General features: G+C 47.2%; 1 protein-coding gene across 1 annotated transcript; it reads right to left on the reverse strand.

Moving 5' to 3' along the window:
• Window positions 1-794: 794 nt before the first annotated feature.
• Window positions 795-25,589, reverse strand: LOC109897088 (DNA-directed RNA polymerase II subunit RPB1-like). Its single transcript, XM_020491618.2, is given in 29 exon segments — window positions 795-4,574; window positions 4,577-4,873; window positions 5,033-5,182; window positions 6,784-6,897; window positions 7,201-7,387; window positions 7,723-7,926; window positions 11,407-11,589; window positions 14,322-14,527; window positions 14,651-14,858; window positions 15,001-15,264; window positions 15,505-15,710; window positions 16,736-16,841; window positions 17,555-17,726; window positions 18,388-18,571; window positions 18,807-19,029; window positions 19,347-19,550; window positions 19,749-19,843; window positions 20,038-20,206; window positions 20,338-20,547; window positions 20,752-20,962; window positions 21,328-21,452; window positions 21,573-21,705; window positions 21,901-22,121; window positions 22,475-22,636; window positions 22,750-23,031; window positions 23,219-23,395; window positions 23,919-24,055; window positions 24,232-24,364; window positions 25,247-25,589. Coding segments are annotated over 29 exon segments (5,910 nt in total). The 5' UTR covers window positions 25,334-25,589; the 3' UTR covers window positions 795-3,714.

Here is a 25,589-nt window from a genome sequence, read left to right on the forward strand (position 1 = left end):
TAATCAAGGCAACCTAAACTGGCACATTTTGAGGCCCGTCTACATCCTCAGTATTTCCCTGGAACATCCCATTTTGATGACCAAATACACCAACCAAGACAGAAAAAGAGAAGTCCACATTCTAAATGGACTCAAGTGTGTGACTGTGATTCAGTGTACTATATCAGGTGACTGGAAAATAGTCATCTTTGGCATTCAATCAGTATTAGGCTCCAGTTCCATTTCAGCCCCTACACTTTGTGTTCACAGATCTCAAATAACCAATGGTCTCACCAAGCCGTCTCATAGGCTTAATGGAGTGTCTACCATGTTCCTTTCACCTATTCATATTTTCCAGATCTTTTGACACGGAACGTTTAGGGGCTAGGGTTAGCGGATAATGTTTGAAATGGAACTAGGCCCTAACATCTGTAGCCATGGCGACAGCTGGCTCTGTCACTAAACCACAAACCAAGGAGAAGATGTGTAAGGAAATGAAGCAAGCTCTCCTGTCATGCAGGGATTTTAACTAGGAGATTACTTGTATAGCAGTAGCTATGATATCTATAGTGATGTGCCCTGAAAAAGAAAACAATAGCCCCTTGTAGCGGTTTTATTGTATAGTCATATGGGGCCTATTGATCAAAACCTCAGATCCAGAATGCGTTCACCCTAACCCCAAATTCTAGGTTTACCCAGTAGAAGGTAAGATCTATGAAATACTTCCTCTTACACATATCCACTTATATAAAAGGGATTTGTTAAATCACTCAGCTTACTGGTAGTGCTGACAACTCTTACAAATAAGACACAACCTGTAGTAAAACTTTATTTTTTTCTCAAGTCAAAAAAACAAAACATACAGAGAATGACATATTGGATTGATTTCAATAGTGGCAATTTTAATCCTTCCTTTTCCCCAGACACCCTGTCCAGCCTTTTCTCCAACTCAAGAAAACCCTGTCTCTCCTACGACACACACACACACACACACACACACACACACACACACACACACACACACACACACCCACCCAGGAGTCCTGGTATGTTTGAATTGACTGGACGACAGGTAAATCAATAGGATATGATGGTAGTGGACAAAGTCACCATGTCATGAGGCGATGATGGGAGAGACCAACTGCATGGATTTCAACAGTGTATTGCCAACACCTGTATCCAATGCAGGTGATACAATTCAAAATCACCCCTGTTGAAACGCATACGTTCCCGACCATGATTCAGATTAAGATCCCGACAAATTCAGACTGCATCAGAGTACCAGTCCCACCATGGAAGTCCACAGGCATCGAATTCCATTCCCTCAGGACTCCCAGTTCCATACAGTACTCCACCCCCTTCCCTCCCACCCACGCTGAGATTACCAATCACAGGTACATACACTGGTAGAAAAAAGGACAAACACCAATTTCAGAAAATAATCAGTATCACTTGTGGATGAAGAGGGGGGAGGGAAAGCCAGCTAGTCCAATCAAAAGCCTGTCCTATTGCTTGGAGGGAACACCAGAGGAAACAATCTGTGTTCCATAGTCATAAAGGCAAGAGAATCAAACACTTGTCCACTTCATCAATCAAACTAGGCCTAGTAAAGTGTAAAGAGCACCCGGAAGTGAATGTTAAGTTTGTCTATGCTTGGTCCGTGGTTTTCATAAACTTCAAGGATTCACTGACACACTAATGTAGTGGGTAGGGGGATGTAGAGGCCAAAAGTGCTCCGAAATGGCTGGTCTCCTTTGTTAAAAATCACTGAACTGAAACTGACGCTTCTAGAGAAGTCAACTCAACTGAGGGCCTATGTCGCCCTCCAGTGGTCAAGAGCGTAACTGAAAACACTAAGCTGAACATTGAATTCTCTTCCTTAACTGTAGTAGAGCCACTTAGCGGAAGCCTCATGAATGGACTGCATGCAAAATTTTCCTTTCTACAACTGAACGAGAACGCGGCGGCCATCTTGGCCCAAATTGGAGCCGAAATGGCAGAAACTGAACAGGGCGATTGGGAAACAGAATGGAAGAGAGACCTTAAGGGGGAGAAATCGAAACATACACCCCTCCGTTCCCTGCCCCTTCATCCAAAGTACCTGAACACAGACCCTCTTTGCAAACAGCTCTTACCAAGTCAGAAGCAAATGAGAAAAAAAAACTTTTAAAAAAATCATTGGATTCTCAATTTATCCTCTATACTGATTCACACAAGTAGTACGTTTCTCTTTTCTTTCTTAAATAAATTGAACGAGAATTGAACAAAGTATTGAGAACTCATTTACATTTCCTAATTAGAATTATGGAACACGTATTATTGAAAGGTGGGAGGGATTTCAAATAAGAGCTCTTCAACCTAATTCAACCTATAATTAAAATGTATTAGCAGGTTGCTACTCATTCCTAAACAATGACAGAAGCAACAACACTGACCAACTAGTATCCCTCTTCCACCTAGAAACGCCCCATTCTCTCCTGAAACCAAACAGAATCAAATAGTAATAATATTATCTCATTATTCCATTCTAAGTCTTTCATAAACCTCATACTTCCCAGTATTTTAAGAAGTGGTTTTAAGAAGTGGTTTGCTGGAAAAATCAGCTTTTTGCTGTTGTACACAAGTCTCATCTAATGGTGAAGAGAACAGGGATGCTGGTGGCTGTTTTTGACATCTTTCAGGCTTGTCTTTGGAGTGAGGGTAAAGGGGTTTATTTGGAATGTCATAGAGAGGTGACAATACTTCACCATCTCCCTTTCGGGTTTCTGCATCCATGACCTGACCATCTATCGTCCTATGCAGTCTTCAGCCCTGGACTATGTGCTGCAAGGAATACACCTGCAGTATCATGGCAACCCTTTCCACTACTCTACTTCCACTGTTCTGAACTGCACATTTGTCATCTTTTATGCTGCTCACCTCAACGCTGGCCAGCCTTCTTTAGTTAATTTAGTCAATATTTTCTTAACTCTTGAACTGCATTGTTGGTTAAGGGATTGTAACTAAGGATTTCACCGTAAGGTCTACTACACCTGTTGTATTCGGTGCATGTGACAAATAAAATTACAAACATTAGCTCAATTTTTTCTTCCAACCAAAACAGCAACTGTAGATTTAGAAAAACTGAAAAACTAAAAGATACGTTTTAGTAAAATATGCAATAAAGATCACCTCAACTCTTCTACTCTGTCTTTTTTTTGGAAGCTTAAATGCTTTTTAAGGAGAGAAATACAATCCACTGGTAGATTTTTCAAGGCTTTTGGCAATACTCTCCCCTACAACTACACATCCAACAGTGAAGTTCAGAGAGAGAGACTGGGTGCTGGGAAACAGGGGGGTGAAAAGGAGGGAGGTTTTTGTCAATGTGGTAACCACATCTCCCTCCCCTCTGCTTTCCTCTAGGTACTTAGAACTCTGCTTCAGCCCCCTGCATGAAAATTAATAACAGAAACAAAACTTCTAGTTCAAAAGGCAGCCATTTTTCGTGGCTAAACTGTTCAAGTCTATCAAATACAATAGTAGGAAATATTTTTAGGGACCCCCCACCCCCCAAGTTGGACAAGGCTGGGGGTACAATGGTCCCCAAAATATAAAATTCACAAGTGGGATGCCCAGGGTTTAGTTTTTTTCTTTGTCCACCCAAACCAGCGACACCTCCAGCAGAAAGGTGATCCTTCAGTTATCCAGCCCAGGAGCTTGGACTGGGGCAGTCAGCCCCCTCTTCTCCTGGCTCCCTCAGTTGTTCTCCTCGTCACTGTCATCTGGGCTGATGGCCGGGCTGGTGAGGGTGAAGCTGGGCGAGGGGTTGCTGTAGCCCGGAGACAGGGGGCTGTAGGTGGACCCTTTGGGGCTAGTTGGTGAGTAGGTGGGGGAGGTGGGAGAGTATTTGGGTGAGGTTGGAGAGTATGTTGGGGAGGTAGGGGAGTACTTGGGACTGGTGGGGGTGTAGGTAGGCGAGGTGGGTGAGTAGGTGGGCGAAGTGGGGCTGTACTTGGGCGTCGTCGGTGAGTAAGTTGGGGAGGTGGGTGAGTATTTGGGAGAGGTCGGAGAGTACTTGGGCGAGGTGGGGGAGTATTTGGGGGAGGTGGGGGTGTACTCTGGAGAGCTGGGGGAGTATGAGGGGGAGGTAGGGGTGTATTTGGGTGAGGTGGGTGAGTAGGAGGGGGAGCTGGGGCTGTAAGAGGGAGAACTGGGGGTGTAGGTGGGCGACTGGGGTGTGAAGCGCGGGCTGGAGGGAGAGTAGGACGGGGAGGTGGGGGAATAAGAGGGGGAGGTCGGGGAGTAGTTGGGGCTGGTGGGGGTGTAGTTTGGGGAGGTGGGGGAGTAGGAGGGGGAGGTGGGGGAGTAGGAGGGGGAGGTGGGGGTGTAGTTGGGTGAAGAGGGGCTGTAGCTTGGAGAGGTGGGGGAGTAAGAGGGTGAGGTGGGGGAGTAGGAGGGTGAGGTGGGGGAGTAGGAGGGTGAGGTAGGGGAGTAGGAGGGTGAGGTGGGGGAGTAGGAGGGTGAGGTGGGGGAATAGCTAGGCGAGGTGGGGGAGTAGCTTGGGGACGTAGGGCTGTAGCTTGGGGATGTAGGGCTGTAAGAGGGGGACGTGGGGAGTAACTAGGGGAGGTTGGAGAGTACGAGGGGGAGGTTGGGGAGTAGGAGGGGGAGGTTGGGGAGTAACTAGGGGAGGTTGGGGAGTATGAGGGGGAGGTTGGGGAGTATGAGGGGGAGGTTGGGGAGTACGAGGGGGAGGTGGGGCTGTAGTTGGGGCTGGTGGGGGAGTACGAGGGGGAGGTTGGGGAGTACGAGGGGGAGGTTGGGGAGTAGCCCGGGCTTTGGGGGGTGTATCCCCCAGGAGAGCGGGGCTCATAGGCCGGGGAGGTGGGCGAGTAGTTGGGAGACATCGCACCTCCTGGAAAAGTAGAAATGTAGAGACATGAGAAATAAAGAAAACTTGTACACAGAACATCAAGCTTCAGTGTTATTCCTATAACATGGAAAAAGGTAATGCAGTCACTCCTGTGTCAGTTGGTATTTCGAACCAAACTGGTTGTTTTGTATGGTGACCAACCTGGAGAGGGGATGTAGGGGCTCGCTGGCCCCGGGGACCCAGGAGATCCAGGGGTAGGGGACCAGGCCGGGGAGTAGCCCGGAGAGAAGCCACTGGCGTCGGACGCTGCGCTGGGAGAGAAGCCTGCTGCTCCGGGAGTCATCCCGCTACCTGGAGGTCAGAAAGAGTCAGGGCATGAGTCAACGGAACAGTAGAGAGAGTTAGGGCATGAGTCAACGGAACAGTAGAGAGAGTCAGGGCATGAGTCAACGGAACAGTAGAGAGAGTCAGGGCATGAGTCAACGGAACAGTAGAGAGAGTCAGGGCATGAGTCAACGGAACAGTAGAGAGAGTCAGGGCATGAGTCAACGGAACAGTAGAGAGAGTCAGGGCATGAGTCAACGGAACAGTAGAGAGAGTCAGGGCATGAGTCAACGGAACAGTAGAGAGAGTCAGGGCATGAGTCAACGGAACAGTAGAGAGAGTCAGGGCATGAGTCAACGGAACAGTAGAGAGAGTCAGGGCATGAGTCAACGGAACAGTAGAGAGAGTCAGGGCATGAGTCAACGGAACAGTAGAGAGAGTCAGGGCATGAGTCAACGGAACAGTAGAGAGAGTCAGGGCATGAGTCAACGGAACAGTAGAGAGAGTCAGGGCATGAGTCAACGGAACAGTAGAGAGAGTCAGGGCATGAGTCAACGGAACAGTAGAGAGAGTCAGGGCATGAGTCAACGGAACAGTAGAGAGTCAGGGCATGAGTCAACGGAACAGTAGAGAGAGTCAGGGCATGAGTCAACGGAACAGTAGAGAGTCAGGGCATGAGTCAACGGAACAGTAGAGAGAGTTAGGGCATGAGTCAACGGAACAGTAGAGAGAGTCAGGGCATGAGTCAACGGAACAGTAGAGAGAGTTAGGGCATGAGTCAACGGAACAGTAGAGAGAGTTAGGGCATGAGTCAACGGAACAGTAGAGAGAGTTAGGGCATGAGTCAACGGAACAGTAGAGAGAGTCAGGGCATGAGTCAACGGAACAGTAGAGAGAGTCAGGGCATGAGTCAACGGAACAGTAGAGAGAGTCAGGGCATGAGTCAACGGAACAGTAGAGAGTCAGGGCATGAGTCAACGGAACAGTAGAGAGAGTCAGGGCATGAGTCAACGGAACAGTAGAGAGTCAGGGCATGAGTCAACGGAACAGTAGAGAGTCAGGGCATGAGTCAACGGAACAGTAGAGAGTCAGGGCATGAGTCAACGGAACAGTAGAGAGTCAGGGCATGAGTCAACGGAACAGTAGAGAGAGTCAGGGCATGAGTCAACGGAACAGTAGAGAGAGTCAGGGCATGAGTCAACGGAACAGTAGAGAGTCAGGGCATGAGTCAACGGAACAGTAGAGAGAGTCAGGGCATGAGTCAACGGAACAGTAGAGAGAGTCAGGGCATGAGTCAACGGAACAGTAGAGAGAGTCAGGGCATGAGTCAACGGAACAGTAGAGAGAGTCAGGGCATGAGTCAACGGAACAGTAGAGAGTCAGGGCATGAGTCAACGGAACAGTAGAGAGTCAGGGCATGAGTCAACGGAACAGTAGAGAGTCAGGGCATCAGTCAACGGAACAGTAGAGAGTCAGGGCATGAGTCAACAGAACAGTAGAGAGACAGGGCATGAGTCAACGGAACAGTAGAGAGACAGGGCATGAGTCAATGGAACAGTAGGGTCAGGTGGGATGGACCATGCTGTACCCCCGGGATATTGTCAAAGTCCACCCAGGTTGAGCCTTACCAATGCTGGGGGACCAGGCACCATAGGCGGGGGTGGCTCCAGTGTTCCAGGGGGTCATGGCAGGGGACATGCCACTCATGGGGCTAGGCGCCGAGCCAAAGAACATTCCGGTGGCTGTGGAAATGAAGACACATTTTAGACCACATTTCATATGTGCATACTTTATAATCTATCGTCATTGAGATGTATCCATATACATGTGTTGATAAATGCATGGATACTTTGAAGTCAAACAGACATTCTGAGAACATACGTGTACACATTTCCTATGTTGTTCAATGAGTCTACACCAATACATTTCAACATACAATCGAAAATGTAAATCTGGTGATTGATAATGTCCACAGGGTGAATAATTCCATTTCAATTCTTACTTAATTTTATTATTCACTGTGTGGAATATTTGTAGCCACTCACGTCCAGCCACGCTGATCCCGGGGATGTTGGTGGGGATCTCCATGCCGTATTTGCACTTCTCAGCGTCCAGCAGCAGGTCGAAGCAGCCCGTCCCGCAGGGGGCCAGCTGGCCCAGCATGATGTTCTCAGACACACCCTTCATAGGGTCACTCTCCCCGTGGGATGACGCCTCCATCAGCACATCCACCTGGGACAGGGAGGGAGTGTAAGAACAGGAGGCCCCCTTTTCTCAAATCCAGACCTCGAGGTCAAAAGTAGCTTAATGCTGATTTTCATTGTTTCCCACTAGGGTCCGATCCAAACCTGGGAACAAGGTGAGTGGAATCTCTGGCCAATCAGTGACACCTGGACCCCCAGGTTAGGTACTGGACATTTGAGTACTCCTTCTATTAAGGACTGTGACTAGAATTGTTACGCAAGTCGTAAATATGTTCTAATGAAAAAAACAAACTTATACCAATACCTCTGCAACATCCTCCCCCCGCCCTTCCACTTTTCCCTGTCCCCTCACGTGACTCTTACCGTCTCCTCAAAGGAGCACTTCATGAGAGGTCCCGTGTCCTGTCTGTTGATGCCATGACGTGTGATGGCCATCAGGTGACCGCGGCACGTCATGGTGTCGCAAAGCAACGACAAGTGGCGGTAGTTGACGTAGGAACCGTCAAAGGAGATGACGTGGTTCAACTCCCTCTCCAGCGCCTTACGTACAGCCTCAATACCCAGTACCTAGAAAGGAGGGGAATGAGTTATGAATATCGCAAAAAAATACTGACTGACATGTTTGGGCTATGCGGCAATTCATGTACTTTTCAGGTTTAGCAGTGGAGCAACATTTTTTATAGATACAGTGCCTTCGGAAAGTACTCAGTAGACTTTTCCCACATTTCGTTACGTTAGAGCCTTGTTCTAAAATGTATTAAATAACTTAAAATCCTCAGCAATCTACACACAATACACCATAATGACAAAGTGAAAAAAAATAAAAATAAACGTTTGTTCATTTATTAAAAATGTAAAACAGAAATACCTTATTTACATAAGTATTCAGACCCTTTGCTATGAGACTCGAAATTGAGCGCAGGTGCATCTTGTTTCCATTGATCATTGAGATATTTGTACAACTTGATTGGAGTCCACCTGTGGTCAATTCAATTGGACATGATTTGGAAAGACACACTCCTGTCTATATAATGTCCCACAGTTGACAGTGCATGTCAGAGCAAAAACCAAACCATTTAGGTCAAAGGAATTGTCCGTAGAGCACCGAGACAGGATTGTGTCAAGGCACAGATCTAGAGAAGGGTACCAAAAAGGTTCTGCTGAATTGAAGGTCCCCAAGAACACCGTGGCCTCCATCATTCTTAAATGGAAGAAATTTGGAACAACCAAGACTCTTCCTAGAGGTGGCCACCCGTCCAAACTGAGCAATCGGGGAAGAAGGGCCTTGGTCAGGGCGGTGACCAAGAACCCAATGGTGACTGACAGAGCGCTAGAGTTCCTCTGTTGAAATGCGAGAACCTACCAGAAGGACAACCATCTCTGCAGCACTCCACCAATCAGGCCTTTGTGGTCGAGTGACCAAGGCACATGACAGCCCGCTTAGTTTGCCAAAAGGCACCTAAAGACCTTGAGAAACAAGAGTATCTGCTATGATGAAAGCAAGATTGAACTCTTTGGCCTGAATGTCAAGTGTCACGTCTGGAGGAAACCTGGGACCATCCCTACGGTGAACCATGGTGGTGGCAGAATCATACTGTGGGGACTGGGAGACTAGTCAGGATCGAGGCAAAGATGAACAGAGCAAAATACAGAGATCCTTGATGAAAACCTGCGCCAGAGTACCCAGGACCTCAGATGGGGTGAAGGTTCACCTTTCAACAGGACAACGACCCTAAGCACACAACCAAGACAATACAGGAGTGGCTTTGGGAAAAGTCTCTGAATGTCCTTGAGTGGCCCAGCCAGAGACCGGACTTGGACCCAACCTGTAATCGCTGTCAAAAGTCCTGAGTAAAGGGTCTGAATACTTATGTAAATGTGATATCTGTTTTATTCTCCTTCTAAAACCTGTTTTTTCTTTGTCATTATTGGGTATTGTATGCAGATTGATGATGGAAAAAAACAATACGATCAATTTCAGAATAAGTCTGTAACCTAACAAAATGTGGAAAAATTCAAGGGGTCTGAATACTTTCCGAAGGCACTGTGTGTGTGTGTGTATATACAGTGGGGCAAAAAAGTATTTAGTCAGCCACCAATTCTGCAAGTTCTCCCACTTAAAAAGATGAGGCCTGTAATTTTCATCATATGTACACTTCAACTATGACAGACAAAATGAGAAAGAAAATCCAGAAAATCACATTGTAGGATTTTTTATGAATTAATTGGCAATTTATGGTGGAAAATAAGTATTAGTCAATAACAAAAGTTTCTCAATACTTTGTTTTATACCCTTTGTTGGCAATGACAGAGGTAAAACATTTTCTATAAGTCTTCACAAGGTTTTCACACACTGTTGCTGGTATTTTGGCCCATTCCTCCATGCAGATCTCCTCTAGAGCAGTGATGTTTTGGGGCTGTTGCTGGGCAACACGGACTTTCAACTCCCTCCAAAGATTTTCTATGGGGTTGAGATCTGGAGACTGGCTAGGCCACTCCAGGACCTTGAAATGCTTCTTATGAAGCCACTCCTTCGTTGCCTGGGCGGTGTGTTTGGGATCATTGTCATGCTGAAAGACCCAGCCACGTTTCATCTTCAATGCCCTTGCTGATGGAAGGAGGTTTTCACTCAAAATCTCACGATACATGGCCCCATTCATTCTTTCCTTTACACGGATCAGTCGTCCTGGTCCCTTTGCAGAAAAACAGCCCCGAAGCATGATGTTTCCACCCCCATGCTTCACAGTAGGTATGGTGTTCTTTGGATGCAACTCAGCATTATTTGTCCTCCAAACATGACGAGTTGAGTTTTTACCAACAAGTTATATTTTGGTTTCATCTGACCATATGACATTCTCCCAATCTTCTTCTGGATCATCCAAATACTCTCTAGCAAACTTCAGATGGGCCTGGACATGTACTGGCTTAAGCAGGGGGACACGTCTGGCACGGCAGGATTTGAGTCCCTGGCGGCAGTGTGTTACTGATGGTAGGCTTTGTTACTTTGTGGTCCCAGCTCTCTGCAGGTCATTCACTAAGTCCCCCCCGTGTGGTTCTGGGATTTTTGCTCACCGTTCTTGTGATCATTTTGACCCCACGGGGTGAGATCTTGCGTGGAGCCCCAGATCGAGGGAGATTATCAGTGGTCTTGTATGTCTTCCATTTCCTAATAATTGCTCCCACAGTTGATTTCTTCAAACCAAGCTGCTTACCTATTCAGTCTTCCCAGCCTGGTGCAGGTCTACAATTTTGTTTCTGGTGTCCTTCGACAGCTCTTTGGTCTTGGCCATAGTGGAGTTCAAACAGGTGCCATTAATACAGGTAACGAGTGGAGGACAGAGGAGCCTCTTAAAGAAGAAGTTACAGGTCTGTGAGAGCCAGAAATCTCACCTGTTTGTAGGTGACCAAATACTTGTTTTCCACCATAATTTGCAAATAAATTCATAAAAAATCCTACAATGTGATTTTCTGGATTTTCCCCCCTCATTTTGTCTGTCATAGTTGAAGTGTACCTATGATGAAAATTACAGGCCTCTCATCTTTTTAAGTGGGAGAACTTGCACAATTGGTGGCTGACTAAACACTTTTTTGCCGCACTGTATATATATATATTTTTAAACTTTATTTGTCATCATTTAAGATTGCGAGTCAATGTCCCAGCTTGCAAGCTGTGAGTTTGGTGGCCATTAGACCTTTTGTGAGATTTTTTTTTGAGTTTTTCTTCCTGTATCTATTGGTTTCTGTCACCATCCTAACATAATTCACTAGGGCTCACCCACCCAAAGGAGTCAAGACAGAGCTGGCCCTGGACACAACGGAAGGTTGTTGTCTCCCTGGGCACATGTGCATCCAACACGGTCCTAAAAATGCTGATTTCTCACATTAATGCAGGCCTACGACCCCTAGTCTTAGCGGGTGCTACAATATTAGCAGGTTAGTTAATAGGTTTCGTAACACCATAACTACCGTAGCAATCGGTTGCCATCATAGCTATCGGTAACTATCACAACTAGCATAGCTATCGGTAACTATGGAATCTATCCGTACCGTGAAGATCTCTACAATATCGTTGGAGGTGGTCCTGACAGGGTCCACGTCCTTCTCACTGAGGACCCTCATCAGTCCCACGCCATCTGTCTCCAGGATCCACTCCTGCAGGGCCTTGAACTCTCCCTCCTCTGTAATGATGATCTTCTTCTTGTTGTCGGTCTGGGGCAAGTGCATGTACACCTAGGGAGAGGAGACAGACAGGACGAAGATCAATAGCTGATGGGTTAATGATCTGGATAGGTTTCAGCCATATTGTTAAGGTCAACCAGTGTGTGTTAAGTCAGTGATAATGTAGTAACAGATAAGGGAGGTAGCTTAGAGTATTAGATGGTAATGTAGTAAAGGATAAGAGAGGTAGCGAAGAGGTAGATAAGTGAGGTACGTCTGGTAAGACTAGGGATGGGGGTGGGTGTCTATTTGTCTAATAACAGCTGGTGTGCAATGTCTAATATTAAGTAAGTCTCGAGATAGACCACACTATCTATATTTTTTGTATCCGTCTATTTACCGCCACAAACGATGCTGACTGCTTATGGCTTTATACAGCTCGTTGAGTGCAAAAGCCTATAAGCAAACAAGAAAATGCTCATCCAGAAGCGGCGCTCCTGGTGGCCGGGGACTTTAATGCAGGCAAACTTAAATCAGTTTTACCTCATTTCTACCAGCATGTCACATGTGCAACCAGAGGACAAAAAAAACAACTCTAGACCACCTTTACTCCACACACAGAAACTTAAGCTTGCCCTCCATTTGGCAAATCTAACCATAATTCTATCCAAAAACTATAGCAGGAAGAACCAGTGACTCGCTCTATACAGAAGTGGTCAGATGACGCAGATGCTACAGGACTGTTTTACTAGCACAGACTGGAATATGTTCCGGGATTCATCCAAAAGAATTGAGGAGTATACCACCTCAGTCACCAGCTTCACTGATAAGTGCATCGTCCCCACAGTGACCGAATGTACATATCCCAACCAGAAGCCACGGATTAAGGCAACATTCGCACCAAGCTAAAGGCTAGAGCTGCCGCTTTCAAGAAGCGGGAAACTAATCCGGACGCTTATAAGAAATGCCCTCAGATGAACCATCAAACAGGCAAAGCGTCAATAGAGGACTAAGATTGAATCCTACTACACCGGCTCTGACGCTCGTCGGATGCAACAGGGCTTGCAAACGGACTACAAAGGGAAACCAGCCGCTAGTTGCCCAGTGACACTAGCCTACCAGACGAGCTAAATGCCTTTTATGCTCGCTTCGAGGCAAGAAACACTGAAGCATGCATGAGAGCACCAGCTGTTCCGGACGACTGTGTGATTACGCTCTCTGTAGCCGATGTGAGCAAGCCCTTAAAACAGGTCAACAGTCACAATGCCGCGGGGCCAGACGGATTACCAGGACGTGTACTCAGATCATGCACGGACCAACTGGCAAGTGTCTTCACTGACATTTTTAACCTCTCCCTGACCAAGTCTGTAATACCTACATGTTTCAAGCAGACCACCATAGTCCCTGTGCCCAAGAAAGCGAAGGTAACTTGTCTAAATGACTCTCGCCCAGTAGCACTCACGTCAGAAGCCATGAAGTGCTTTGAAAGGCTGGTCATGGCTCACATCAACACAATCATCTCGGAAACCCTAGACCCACTCCAATTCGCATCCACATCACCAACAAACTATCATGGTCCAAACACACCAAGACAAGAGGGCACGACACAACCATTTCCCCCTCAGGACACTGAAAAGATTTGGCATGGGTCCCCAGATCCTCAAAAAGTTATACAGCTGCACCATCGAGAGCATTCTGACCGGTTGCATCAAAGCCTGGTATGGCAACTGCTCCACATCCGAACATAAGGTGCTACAGAGGGCAGTGAGTACGGCTCAGACTATCAGTGGGACCAAGCTCCCTGCCATCCAGGACCTATATACTAGGTGGTGTCAGAGGAAGGCCCCAAAAATTGTCAAAGGCTCCAGTCACCCACGTCATAGACTGTTCTCTCTGCTATCACACGGCAAGCGGTGCCAGAGCGCCAAGTCTAGGCCCAAAAGGCTCTTAAACAGCTTCTACCCCAAGCCATAAGACTGCTGAACAATTAATCAAATGGCCACCCGGACTATTTACATTGACCAACCCCCCCCCCCCCCCTTTGTTTTTACACTGCTGCTACTCTGTTTATTATCTATGCATAGTCACTTTACCCCTATCTACAAGTACAAATTACCTGGACTAACCTGTACCCCTGCAGATTGACTCGGTACCAGTACCCCCTGTATATAGCCTCTTTATTTTATTGTGATCATTTTAATTACATTTTTTACTTTAGTTTATTTAGTAAGTAAACTGTCTTGAACTGCATTGTTGGTTAAGGGCTTGTAAGTAAGCATTTCCCGGTAAGGTCTACACCTGTTGTTATCGGCGCACGTGACACATAACATTTGATTTTGAGAGTATTCAATGGTAATGTAGTAACGGATAAGGGAGGTAGCTAAGAGTATTAGATGGTAATGTAGTAAATGATAAGGGAGGTAGCTAAGAGTATTAGATGGTAATACAGTAAAGGATAAGGGAGGTAGCTAAGAGTATTAGATGGTAATACAGTAAAGGATAAGGGAGGTAGCTAAGAGTATTAGATGGTAATGCAGTAAAGGATAAGGGAGGTAGCTAAGAGTATTAGATGGTAATGTAGTAAATGATAATGGAGGTAGCTAAGAGTATTAGATGGTAATGTAGTAAATGATAAGGGAGGGAGCTAAGAGTATTAGATGGTAATGTAGTAAATGATAAGGGAGGTAGCTAAGAGTATTAGGGGCCGAGGTGTAAAATGGTGCCCTAGTGAAGTTAAGACATTAGACATGATGGTGTATTTTGAGTGTGTGTGTGTGTGTGTGTGCACGTGACCCCTCGGTGACCTTGCTGATCTGCTCGATGCCCTGCAGTGTCATGTCCGTCAGCATGTTGGACTCGATGCACCTCAGGAACACATCGTCGTCCATCTTGTCCACCACTTCCTCATCCTCATGGAACTTGTTCTCGTCACTGTTCATGATGCGAATTCGCAAGACCAGCTTCTCGGCGTTGTCGTCATTGAAGATACAGTTCAGATCATCTCCGAAACCTTCAGGGAGAAAAAAGGTTGCATTTTGCAGTAGGTTGTGTAGGGATTATATGGTCCTTTTTACTTACAACACTTCCTTATAGATCCATCAATCGGTGTTTGCTTGTGTTCACTCATCCCCACCTGCATTGATCTTCTCTGCGATCTGCTCCATGGTCAGCTTGCGGTCAGTCATGTGTTTGCGGTCGAGCTCGATGCGGAGGAGCCAGGGGGAGATGCGAGTCACGTCAAAGTCGGGCATCTCATAGTAGACGTTGACCCACTCCTGGTCCTCCGTCACCACCGTGCTCTGGGGGTTAGGGTCGTAGTAGATGGCTGTGTTGGCCGTCACCTGGAGAGAGGAGGAGAGAAAGAGAGAGGTTGATAATCGTTGTATAAATCAGTACGCAAAGAAAAGGAACAACCTAAGAAAGGAGATAGTTGGCCTAAAGTTGTTGACTGTGGTCTACCACATCACATTCTCCACTGTTCACCTTTCTGAGGGTGGTGTGTTCCAGCCGACAGAGGATATCCTTGGCCCTCTCGGCGTCGCGGGCCGCCTGGCCCAGCAGGAACACGGTTAGGGAGGGGGTCTTGGGCCGCTTGGAGATGTTGATCAACTCCTTGAGACGCGGCACGCCCAGAGTGACGTTCTTGGCCGACACACCAGCGTAGTGGAAGGTGTTCAGGGTCATCTGGGTGGCGGGTTCTCCCAGCGACTGGGCTGCTAACGCCCCCACCATCTCACCCGGGTGGGCCTAGAGGACAGAGAGGGAGGTAGAGAAGTAATTACATTAAATGATTATGATTGAATTAGATTAGTGTAATAAAAAAATATCCCATCAAGCTCTAGGCTTGGTTTTCTACTCCTTCACACTATCCATTTACACGGTCCATTTCAATCTAATAACATCTTTAATTCATAGCAACCAGTTTTGGTGTTGACCCTCCCCCTTCCAGTCTCTCCCAGCATGCTGTGCGTGTATAGCTCTACTCACAATAGACTGGTTGAACTTGCTCTCGATCTCCCCCAGTAGCCAGTCGTAAGCCTCAGTGCTCAGTCGGAACTCGTCTGTCATGCGTCGGGAGCTGAGCGTGGAGCGCAGGTGGATGTTGAAAAGCAGCGTGGCGTTCTGCTGGGCCTGTCTGCTCAGGTGGTCCTCGCCATTCACAATCACCAGCTTCTTACTCAGCTCCTGGACACCTGCGGCATGTAAAGGAGCGGGGAGACGTTTTAGAATGTCAGACCGTGTCATTTTATTTTAGGATTATTTAGCCTGGCTTAGTGGCCGAGTTAAAATTGCTTTATGCGAGAGAAATTTGGTACCAAGATGGCAGATATGTCAACAACATTTACTTAGTTACTGAACAAAGTGCAGCAAGTCCTTATTTTTTTAAAATCTAGATAGATGCATTATAAACCAAAAGGTTAGTCATTGGAAAGACAAAATGAATCGGGTAACCTCTTACTGTAGCATATCAAGTGCTATGGTCTTCTAAACACAACACGTCTTTGTCTTCATGACAACAAACGTTTCTGTGACCGAGGCACTTGGTGCCCAATTCAGGCTTGAGATACGTAGAATTAACGTGGATTTAAGTTAATAAAACATGGACTTAAGTCCAACATTTTCTGACTTCAGTACATGTCAAGTCACCTTACTTCCAAGTCTGAATAGGGCCCTAGAAGCACAATACTGTACGCCGTGTAGTGCAGTACTGAGTAAAGGATCACACCAACTCTCTCAGCACCCTAGTCTTCAGTGTTAGGACTATGGTCGGGCACTAGAAGCCATCTGTAAGGAGTGCAGCTTGGGGGTAGGCCACAGGCCAGACTAGAATCACTTTGTCCACATGATTTGTGAATCATTCCAATGAATGACATGGTTGACAATGGGTGTGATCAACTTTCACCTATCAAGGTTCATTTCATGTGATGGTGTGATAGCTGGTGTGGTGGTGTGATAGCTCAGAGTCCTATTCACAATCCAAGTGGCCATAGAAAATGAATGGCATCAACCTTTTACAACACACCAGGGCTAATCAATACCGGTCTGCTTAGTGTTTCTAACTATAGTTATAATTGCACTCGCCTGGTGTCCCAGGTCTGAATCAGTCCCCGGGTTACAAACAGAAGTGTTCTGGCTCTGACTGACTACATGGCACATCTTTAGACGGTCTACAATATGGGTCTATGGTGACTGCAGAGTGTATGACTGTGGTACCCACCCTCTACCACTCGAAGGGGGTTGAGGTCTGTGGGGGTGCGGGGGTTGATCCGGAAGATCTTCTGGGCGTTCCAGATCATCCTGGCCAGGTTGCATGGAAGCACCACCTAGTGGGGAGCAGGGACATCGGTCTTTAGAATACTAAAGAAGTTAATGCATTGGGCTGAATCAGTGGGATATGTTTGCAGTGGTGACGTGTGGGAGTGGGAGAGTTCCTGGGAAGACATGGAAGTGAATGAGTGTGCATGTGTGGAGATATGTACGTGTGTGGAGAATCAGGAGATGCGCAAATAAGCCAGTGTGTGTTCATATGCTTTTTTTTACCCCGTTTTCTCCCCATTTCGTGGTATCCAATTGTTTAGTAGCTACTATCTTGTCTCATCGCTACAACTCCCGTACGGGCTCGGGAGAGACGAAGGTTGAAAGTCATGCGTCCTCCGATACACAACCCAACCAAGCCGCACTGCTTCTTAACACAGCGCACATCCAACCCGGAAGCCAGCCGCTGATGCGGCGGAGGAAACACCGTGCACCTGGCAACCTTGGTTAGCGCGCTCTGCGCCCGGCCCGCCACAGGAGTCGCTGGTGCGCGATGAGACAAGGATATCCCTACCGGCCAACCCCTCCCTAACCCGGACGACGCTAGGACAATTGTGCGTCGCCCCACGGACCTCCCGGTCTCGGCCGGTTACAACAGAGCCTGGGCGCGAACCCAGAGTCTCTGGTCGCTGCAGTACAGCGCCCTTAACCACTGCGCCACCCGGGAGGCCCAAGTGTGTTCATATGCTTGTGTGTGCGTGCATCTCAGTCTCCCTCTCACCTTGCTGTCCCCAGTGGGGAAGATGGCCCTCAGAATCTCTCTGTCCTCCTTCATCTTCTCATACTCTCTCTCCAGAGCACTCTGCACCTGGGCATTGGTCATCACGTCCTTCACAACGTCCTCCTGCAGGGTGCGCCGCAGCGCCCGCTCATTGGTGCAGTCAAACCTGAACCTAGTGGTCAAGGGAGGAGGTTTAGGGAGGAACGGGATAAGAGGGGAAGAGGTTTAGGGAGGGACGGGATAAGAGGGGAGGAGGTTTAGGGAGGGACGGGATAAGAGGGGAAGAGTTTTAGGGAGGGACGGGATAAGAGGGGAAGAGGTTTAGGGAGGGACGGGATAAGAGGGGAAGAGGTTTAGGGAGGGACGGGATAAGAGACTGACAGACTGACAGTGGAGAGTTAAGCCAGTTGACCCTGAATGTGTGGCCTGTGGACAGTGAGCTGCTGTCCTTAAGAGTGTTGGCATTAGAGTCTATGTGATAAATAAGATGGTCGTGGAGAGGTGGAGACTATGAAATCCAGTGTTTGGTGTTGTCGTTACACTGTCAATCATTACGAGAAGAGAAGGACTTGTACTAGTTCAAGAACCTTAGTGAATCCTCGAATGACTAAGATGCAATATCACATTAACACAGAATTCAGTGAGAGCCCCAGTCTGGTCCCAGATCTGTCTTTCCCATACAGCTAACTCCTATGCTTGTTGCCATGACCTTAGGCATTGGCAAGACAGCTCAAACAAATCTGGTACCGGGGTAGGTGAGCCGAATTACACCACACCCAAAACTCTAGCCGTCATTGTCCTCCCCGGCAATCCCACTTCCCTTCACCACTCACTTCTTCTCGAAGGCCTTGTTGGAGGGTTTGAGCGTGGCCATGTTCTGGAACTCCACAGCCTCCCCGGCCAGGCCGTCCTCTCCGTAGCGCAGCTGCACCACCTGGTTGATGGAGTTCCTCACGGTGGCGTCGTACTTCACCATCACAGACTCCATGGACTTGATCAGACGACGCTGGATGTAACCTGAAGGAACCAGATGAGGAAAGAGGTTCGAAGAGCATTTCAACCACCGAGTCAACTAGCTATGCGATCACGTCTGTAGTCCCCTCTCCCTAATCGTGCCGGGGTCGTAACCTTCACCCCTTCTTACCCCTCGTAACCTTCATTAACCAGTGCTTCTAACCAGCTTAAACCCTGAACCCTAACCCCTACCCGTCTCTGTCCCTAACATCTCTCATGCCTCAGCCCCTTCACTCACCAGTTTCGGCGGTCTTCACAGCCGTGTCAATAAGCCCCTCTCTGCCTCCCATGGCGTGGAAAAAGAACTCAGTGGGCGTGAGGCCGGCCAGGTACGAGTTCTCCACGAAGCCTCTGCTCTCAGGGCCGTAGTCATCCTTGATGAAGTGGGGGAGCGTGCGGTGCTTGAAGCCGAAGGGGATACGTTTACCCTCCACGTTCTGCTGCCCCACCACAGCAATAACCTGAGGGCCACAGAGAGAGAGATGGTGAGACAAAGAAGACAATTGAAGTTAGTGGGTGTAAATTGAGGACCGTTTTCTGCCGTCATCCATATAGGAATAAAGTGCCAATGATTTTGTGCCATAGTGACCCATCGATGTCTGAAACAACCCTGGGTCGTGCTCGGTAGAGCACATCCTAGTGAAACATTTTAAAGCATTTTTAATGGGAAACAAAAATGTGCATTTCTTATTGGATAGGTTGAGGTAGTCCCTGCCTGTTTCAAAAAATGTTCACCTTTCTGAACACAGCCCTGTTTTTTAAAGACCCCTGGGCGTACCTGGGAGATGTTAATCTTGGAGCCTTTGGAACCGGCCACCACCATGGACTTGAAGTTGTTGTACTCAGACAGGGACTTCTGGGCGGAGGAACCCGTTTTGTCACGGGCGTCATTCAGGATGCGATTCACCTGGTTCTCAAAGGTCTGCCTCAGCGTGTTACCAGGGGTGGGCTCCAACTCGTTGTTGTGGGCCTTCTCAATGACCTGGAGAGGAATGCAGGAAGAAAATGTGACAGAGTTAGATAGTGGAGCTTGGCTAGGGATCACATCTATTCTACTCCATTCTATATTTTTTTCTAAGGAATTTTCAGGGGATTTCCCCATCGTGAGTACAAGAGGAATTATTTTTCAAGGAATATTCTGGAACTTTGAAGACAGCTCCCGATGAGAGAAGGGACTTACCTCTATTACATCCTGCTTGGCCTTCTTGATGGTGTTCTGAATGTCAAGGTAAGTCTTTGCGTCAGCAATAGAATCACCAATACCAATAGAGGCACCTAGAGAGAGTATATGATTATTAAGAACATATTGACTAAAATATCTGCATTTAGATTAGTTTATACACGAAATGGAACCAGTTTACTTCAAGTGGGTTTCAAATGAGTTGCCTTTTCCTAATCTGACCATTCCACCCACTGATGCCCTCCTCCAGTACCCACCCAGCTCAGCTCAGCCCAACCCAGGTCCTTACCCTCAATGAGCAGCCAGTTATTGACCACCGTCTGGATGTTGGAGTAGAAGAGGCGGGTGACGTCGTGGCCCATCTCCAGGAAACAGATGTGGACCAGGGAGCCAGCAGAGGTACCCAGGGACTTCTTACACAGGATGCCCATGATCAGCTCTCCGTTCTCCACTATCACCTGGGATGTACACAATGACAGAAATAAGACCCTGTACACACTAACAATACAAGAGGATTTTTTTCCTACAAATCCTCATTAACACATGAGCATCTCAGGGTGTTTAGCCAGCTGAGTGTTCAGTATTTTACCTTGGTGTCCCCAGGGGAGATGTGTTTGTATGGCCCACTGTCCTCCTCGTCTGGATGGGTGCTGTGTGTTCGGATGGCGTTGATGTGGCCCGGGATGATGAGGCTGAAGATCTGCTTGCCCGTCCAGAGTGGCCGGGGCTTCAGGATGGCTGGCTGGGGCACTTTGCCGTCCCACGTGGACAGGAACATCAGGAGGTTCATCACATCGCCCTTGGGGACAGATCATGTTCCAGAATGAGTGTAGGAAGATGAGTGTGTTTTTCCGAAGTGTGTGTGTGTGTTTTTTGTGATCGTCTTCAACAATCTTACTCCAACTTTTACAAGTGTTCCATTTTTGTTTAACATGTACAACATAGTGCAGTGTATAGATGTCTAAAATTCCTGACGAACATTGACTAATGCGGCCCTCCTTACCCGCTCTAGGAAGACATCCCTCTTGGTGAACTTGCGCACCGCGGTGAGGGTGTCCTGCACGATACCCATGACGGGCCTGTTGGACTGGGGGGTGACGATCATCCGAGGCACCATGGCAAGCTCCTGGATCTCAGCTCTCGTCTCCAGGGACTGGGGTAGATGCAGGTTCATCTCATCCCCGTCAAAGTCAGCATTGTACGGGGTGGTTACACTGTGGAGCAAGAGGGAGGAGGGATCCAAAGTGGTTAATGTCACCATCCAGGATCTGTTTGATGTCATATGTTCAATGATATGTAATGTGTCTTATGCGTTAACATTCGCTTTCAATTTGAGAAAATGTAAGTTGAGAAATTATATTTGATGACAATAGCTTCTATATCTATTTTCTAACCAACACTCTTGTCAGTGTTTACACCAACAAACAATAACTCCTCAGGTATCCCAACTGGGTGTGGCCTGTAACTGGGCGTGGCCTGTAACTGGGCGTGGCCTGTAACTGGGCGTGGCCTGTAACTGGGCGTGGCCTGTAACTGGCTGAGAGACTTGAATGGATCATTCAGGACTTGATAGTAGTACCTGAGGTTCATTCGAAAGGTGGACCAGGGCAAGATTCGGACTCTGTGCCCCATCATAGACATTTTATGTAGCGTGGGCTGTCTGTTGAAGATAATGATGTCACCGTCGCACATATGTCTTTCAACCTGAGGGAGGCAAAAATGAGTTTGTAAAAGTGACATTGCATTACATCAAGTTCATGTCAATCATATTCCTTAGAAAACATTACATGGTAAATTACGACCATTTGGTCTTTTGAGGGTTACCTTGTAGCCAATCTGCAGGTGAAGGTCACTTGGTTTGGGGTGAAACCGCAGGTCGATTCTGTCCCCGTTGTCGCGGATGATATATTTGGCTCCGGGGTACTGGCTGTTGCCTCTGCGCACCAACTCCTGTAACCTGGAGACATAGGACAGCCAGCATTAGAACCAATACACAATTCTGTCAGTTTAATCAATTACTTTATCTCAATGAAATATGGTAGATGTCAACGTTTCAGGGTGTGCCCGTCAACATTTCAGGGTGTGCCCGTCAACATTTCAGGGTGTGCCCGTCAACATTTCAGGGTGTGCCTGTCAACTTTAAAGGGTGTACCTGTCAATGTTAAAGGGTGTGACGATTTCTGGGAAGGTCATGTTGGCTGCGATGGAGCGCGGGACACCCACTTGGTCGATCTGGAGGTTGGGGTCGGGGGTGATGACGGTTCGGGCGGAGAAGTCCACACGTTTCCCCATCAAGTTACCTCGGACTCGCCCCTCCTTCCCCTTCAGACGCTGTTTGAGGGATTTAAGTGGGCGGCCCGATTTTTGCATCGCCTGGGAGTTGAGATGAAGTCAGATCAGCACAGGCATATTCAGAACAGATGATCCTTTACAACTATCAGTAATCATTGAAAACTAAATAAACCCATTTATGGGTTGAATAGTTGTCCGTCATATCAGCTTAACAAAATAACACTTTTAAAGCATCCAATAGTCTGTTACTGTATTTTTCAATGTATTCTGAAATTTTATTTGGTGTTACTTCTAATTTAATTTAACAGTCTTCAATTCAAACAAAAACAGCAAGAGTAAATCTTTATAGTAACACTACACATCGGCAAGGGTAAGAAGTACAGTAATGTTGTGCCAATTGGTGCCCTCCCAAGTGTCACTGCAGCCGTGCGTACCCTGGGCAGGCCTGGCAGCTCATTGTCCACCATGGTGGCCACGTGGAACTGCAGCAGCTTCACGTCCTCGGCGATGACGTGGGCCGCCGCGCCGCTCTGCTCGTTCCGCCGCAGCTGGTTGTTGATCTTGACGATGTCGGCCAGCTTGTGTGTCAAGTCGTCCTGGGCGAAAGAAACAAAAAGGATACGATGTGGTTAAACAGAGGTAAACGACAGAGGTAAAAACTTAAACAATCTCAAACTTTCTCTTTAACAGTTAGTCTTTCCAGGCCTACCTGGTTACGAGCAGAGCCCTGCATGACGACGGCGGGCCGGACAGCCAGTGGCGGCACGGGGAGTACTGTGACGATCATCCACTCGGGCCGGGAGAACTTGGGGTCCAAGCCCAGGATGACATCCTCCTCGTCCGAGATACGCTTGAAGATCTCGTAGACGCGCTCTGGGCTCAGCAGGATCTTCTTCTCCTGCGAGTCCTCGTTCACGTGCTTCCACTCGGCGTACAACTCCAGGCCCGACCGGCGGATACGCGGCTGGTAGCGTCCACAGCCACCGTGCCCCTGGGAGTGTCAGGGAGAGAGTGTGTGTGCATGGGAAAGAGTTAGAGGGTGTGTGTTACAAGAGGAAACAGAATCAGACACGTGACTAAGGGAGATGAAGCAGACAAAGAGAACCAAAAAATAATACATGTTTTAAGTATCGATGGCCTATAAATGACATGTCGACAAGCATCGCCGGTGAAAGTACCTTCTCCTTAGTGATGTCCTCACTGTCGTGCTCCTGCTGGTCCACTCCAAACTTGTTGTCCATCTCCTCTCCGCCCTCGCAGATGTTCTTGCCTTTACACAGGTCGTACACGTGGGTCAGACGCTTCCTGGGCTGCCCCTTGGACTTCTGCAGGATGTCTTTGATCTTTGGGTTATTCTAGAAGGAAGGGGCAGCAGGTAGCCTAGTGGTTAGACCGTTGGGGCCAGTAACTGAAAGATTGCTAGATCGAATCCCCGAGCTGACAAGGTAAAAATATGTTGTTAGGGCCCTGAACAAGGCAGTTAACCCACTGTTCCTAGGCCGTCATTGAAAATAAGAATTTGTTTTTAACTGACTTGCCTAGTTAAATAAAGGTTAAATAAAAAAATATATAAAATCAACAAGTCATTGGAATATGTGTAACGCAATTCCCAGGACTAATATGCAATCATTAGCACGATTTATTCAATAGTGCTTATACCCATAAAATGACAATCAATTACACATATCAGGAGTTAATGTAGTGCTATATATTCTGTGTGTATGCTGTGCAGCGCAGATGTTTGGAGGTATAGTGCTGGTCAATTTCCATTAGCCTCACAAGAGAATCGAATGCTGGAGGGGATTAGTAAATGTTACATATAGGTTGCATAGCTGCACTGTAGGTAGTGATATGAGTTGGGAATGGAGGATTACTGACCGTGTCGACCAGAAGCTTGGAGCACGAGTAGCAGACACATCGGAGGACCTTCATGATCTTGTTGACGAAACCCACGTGGAAGACAGGCTTCGCCAGCTCTATGTGGCCGAAGTGGCCCGGGCATTCTGTCATGTTGCCTGAATAGCAAAAACAACAATGCTTTGTTGACAACATTCCAATACAGTAGTGGTGACCTAACCTTAACCACAACTGTTTGGGTTTGAGAATAAAAAATAAAAAAAGACTATCAAATTCAAAACAAGTGTTTTATTATCATTGAGATGAAAATGGATTGCCTGGTAACTTTCGGTACCTGCACACGTTTGACACCTTCCGGATCGTTCGATGACCCCTTGTCTGGGGTCCATCAGCCCACCAAGTTTAGGACGTCCTCCTTCTGTGGTCTCGGGGTACTTGATTCCCCCTTCTGTGACCGACATCCGTTTCTACAGTGACACATCCATGGTCAACATCAAATCCGGCTCCAAAATATGAATAGCCCAAGTACATACACAAAACAATAAAGCTGTCACAAGTTTACGACAACATTGGAAAATGGCTTACATATTTCTCAAACCAACCTCTTTCAGGCCACATGGGAAACTAATTCAAATGAATAACTGCTCCAAAATCAGTAACTGAATCAAGATATGACAGTACCTACACTTCAATTAGAACATGGTGGTACACTTCGATCAGTTGCATTTCTAAACCAATACTGGTACTATCTGACAAATCACTTGTGTGAGGACCAAGTCATTAGATGTACATCAATTGGAGGCGAGGAATTGACAAGGCAATGATTAAGGACTGTGTAAACAACGTATTATATTATACCAAACTAATAATAAAACTAAGTAAAGAAACATGCAGAACTTTGACTTTATTGACGTGACCTTTTATTACGATGTAGCTCCCACATATATAGTAGGTCATAAAAAGAGGGAACATCTAGACTTGCTAATGTTTGTGCATTTAACTTTTAGGGAACACCAATATAGCAGAGCAAATAGCCAAGTTCAGTAAAAGTAGCTAAAAGTTGTCTTTGTTTACATGTAGAACTTTCCATATAAAAAGGGAGTTTGATTCATGATATGGCTTAGCTCAGATGAAAAATACTGTGTGTGCTGAAAGTTGGTCGAACTTCCTACAACATGCTGTTGCTAGCTCAAGCTCCATCATGGCTTAGCTAGCTAGGCTATCTGCAAACGAATTGCTACATCCATTTCATTGTCATAATACAATCTAGGTATTATCATGTACAGGTAAGATCAATGTGAGAACGTTCATAAAGTAAACGAATCCCCCCACCCCAAAGCAAAACCTACAAGCTCATCTGGGCTGATGATGCCGAATTGCACTCTCTTGATGAGGCGCAATGGGCATGCGCTGTCGCCGGAGGGCGGTCCGTGCATCCTGTCTATTCAAAGAGAAGCGTCCTCCCTCGGCACGCCGCTTTTGTAAGAAAGAACAGCTTTAAATGCCACCAGGACGCTGGCCAAGCCGCCAACGGTGACCGGAATGTCTCCGAAGGCGATATCACGAAGACCCACGTTGGTTATTGCCCTTGGAGTCTATTTATTTACGTTTTACTCCTATCCACTATGGCTACCAGCTAACCCCTTCCCTTTTTCTGATCTACACTCCAGTGCGCTCTAAGCGCATCTGAGT

Source organism: Oncorhynchus kisutch, linkage group LG9 (assembly GCF_002021735.2).
Source record: "Oncorhynchus kisutch isolate 150728-3 linkage group LG9, Okis_V2, whole genome shotgun sequence".
Lineage (NCBI taxonomy): Eukaryota > Metazoa > Chordata > Actinopteri > Salmoniformes > Salmonidae > Oncorhynchus > Oncorhynchus kisutch.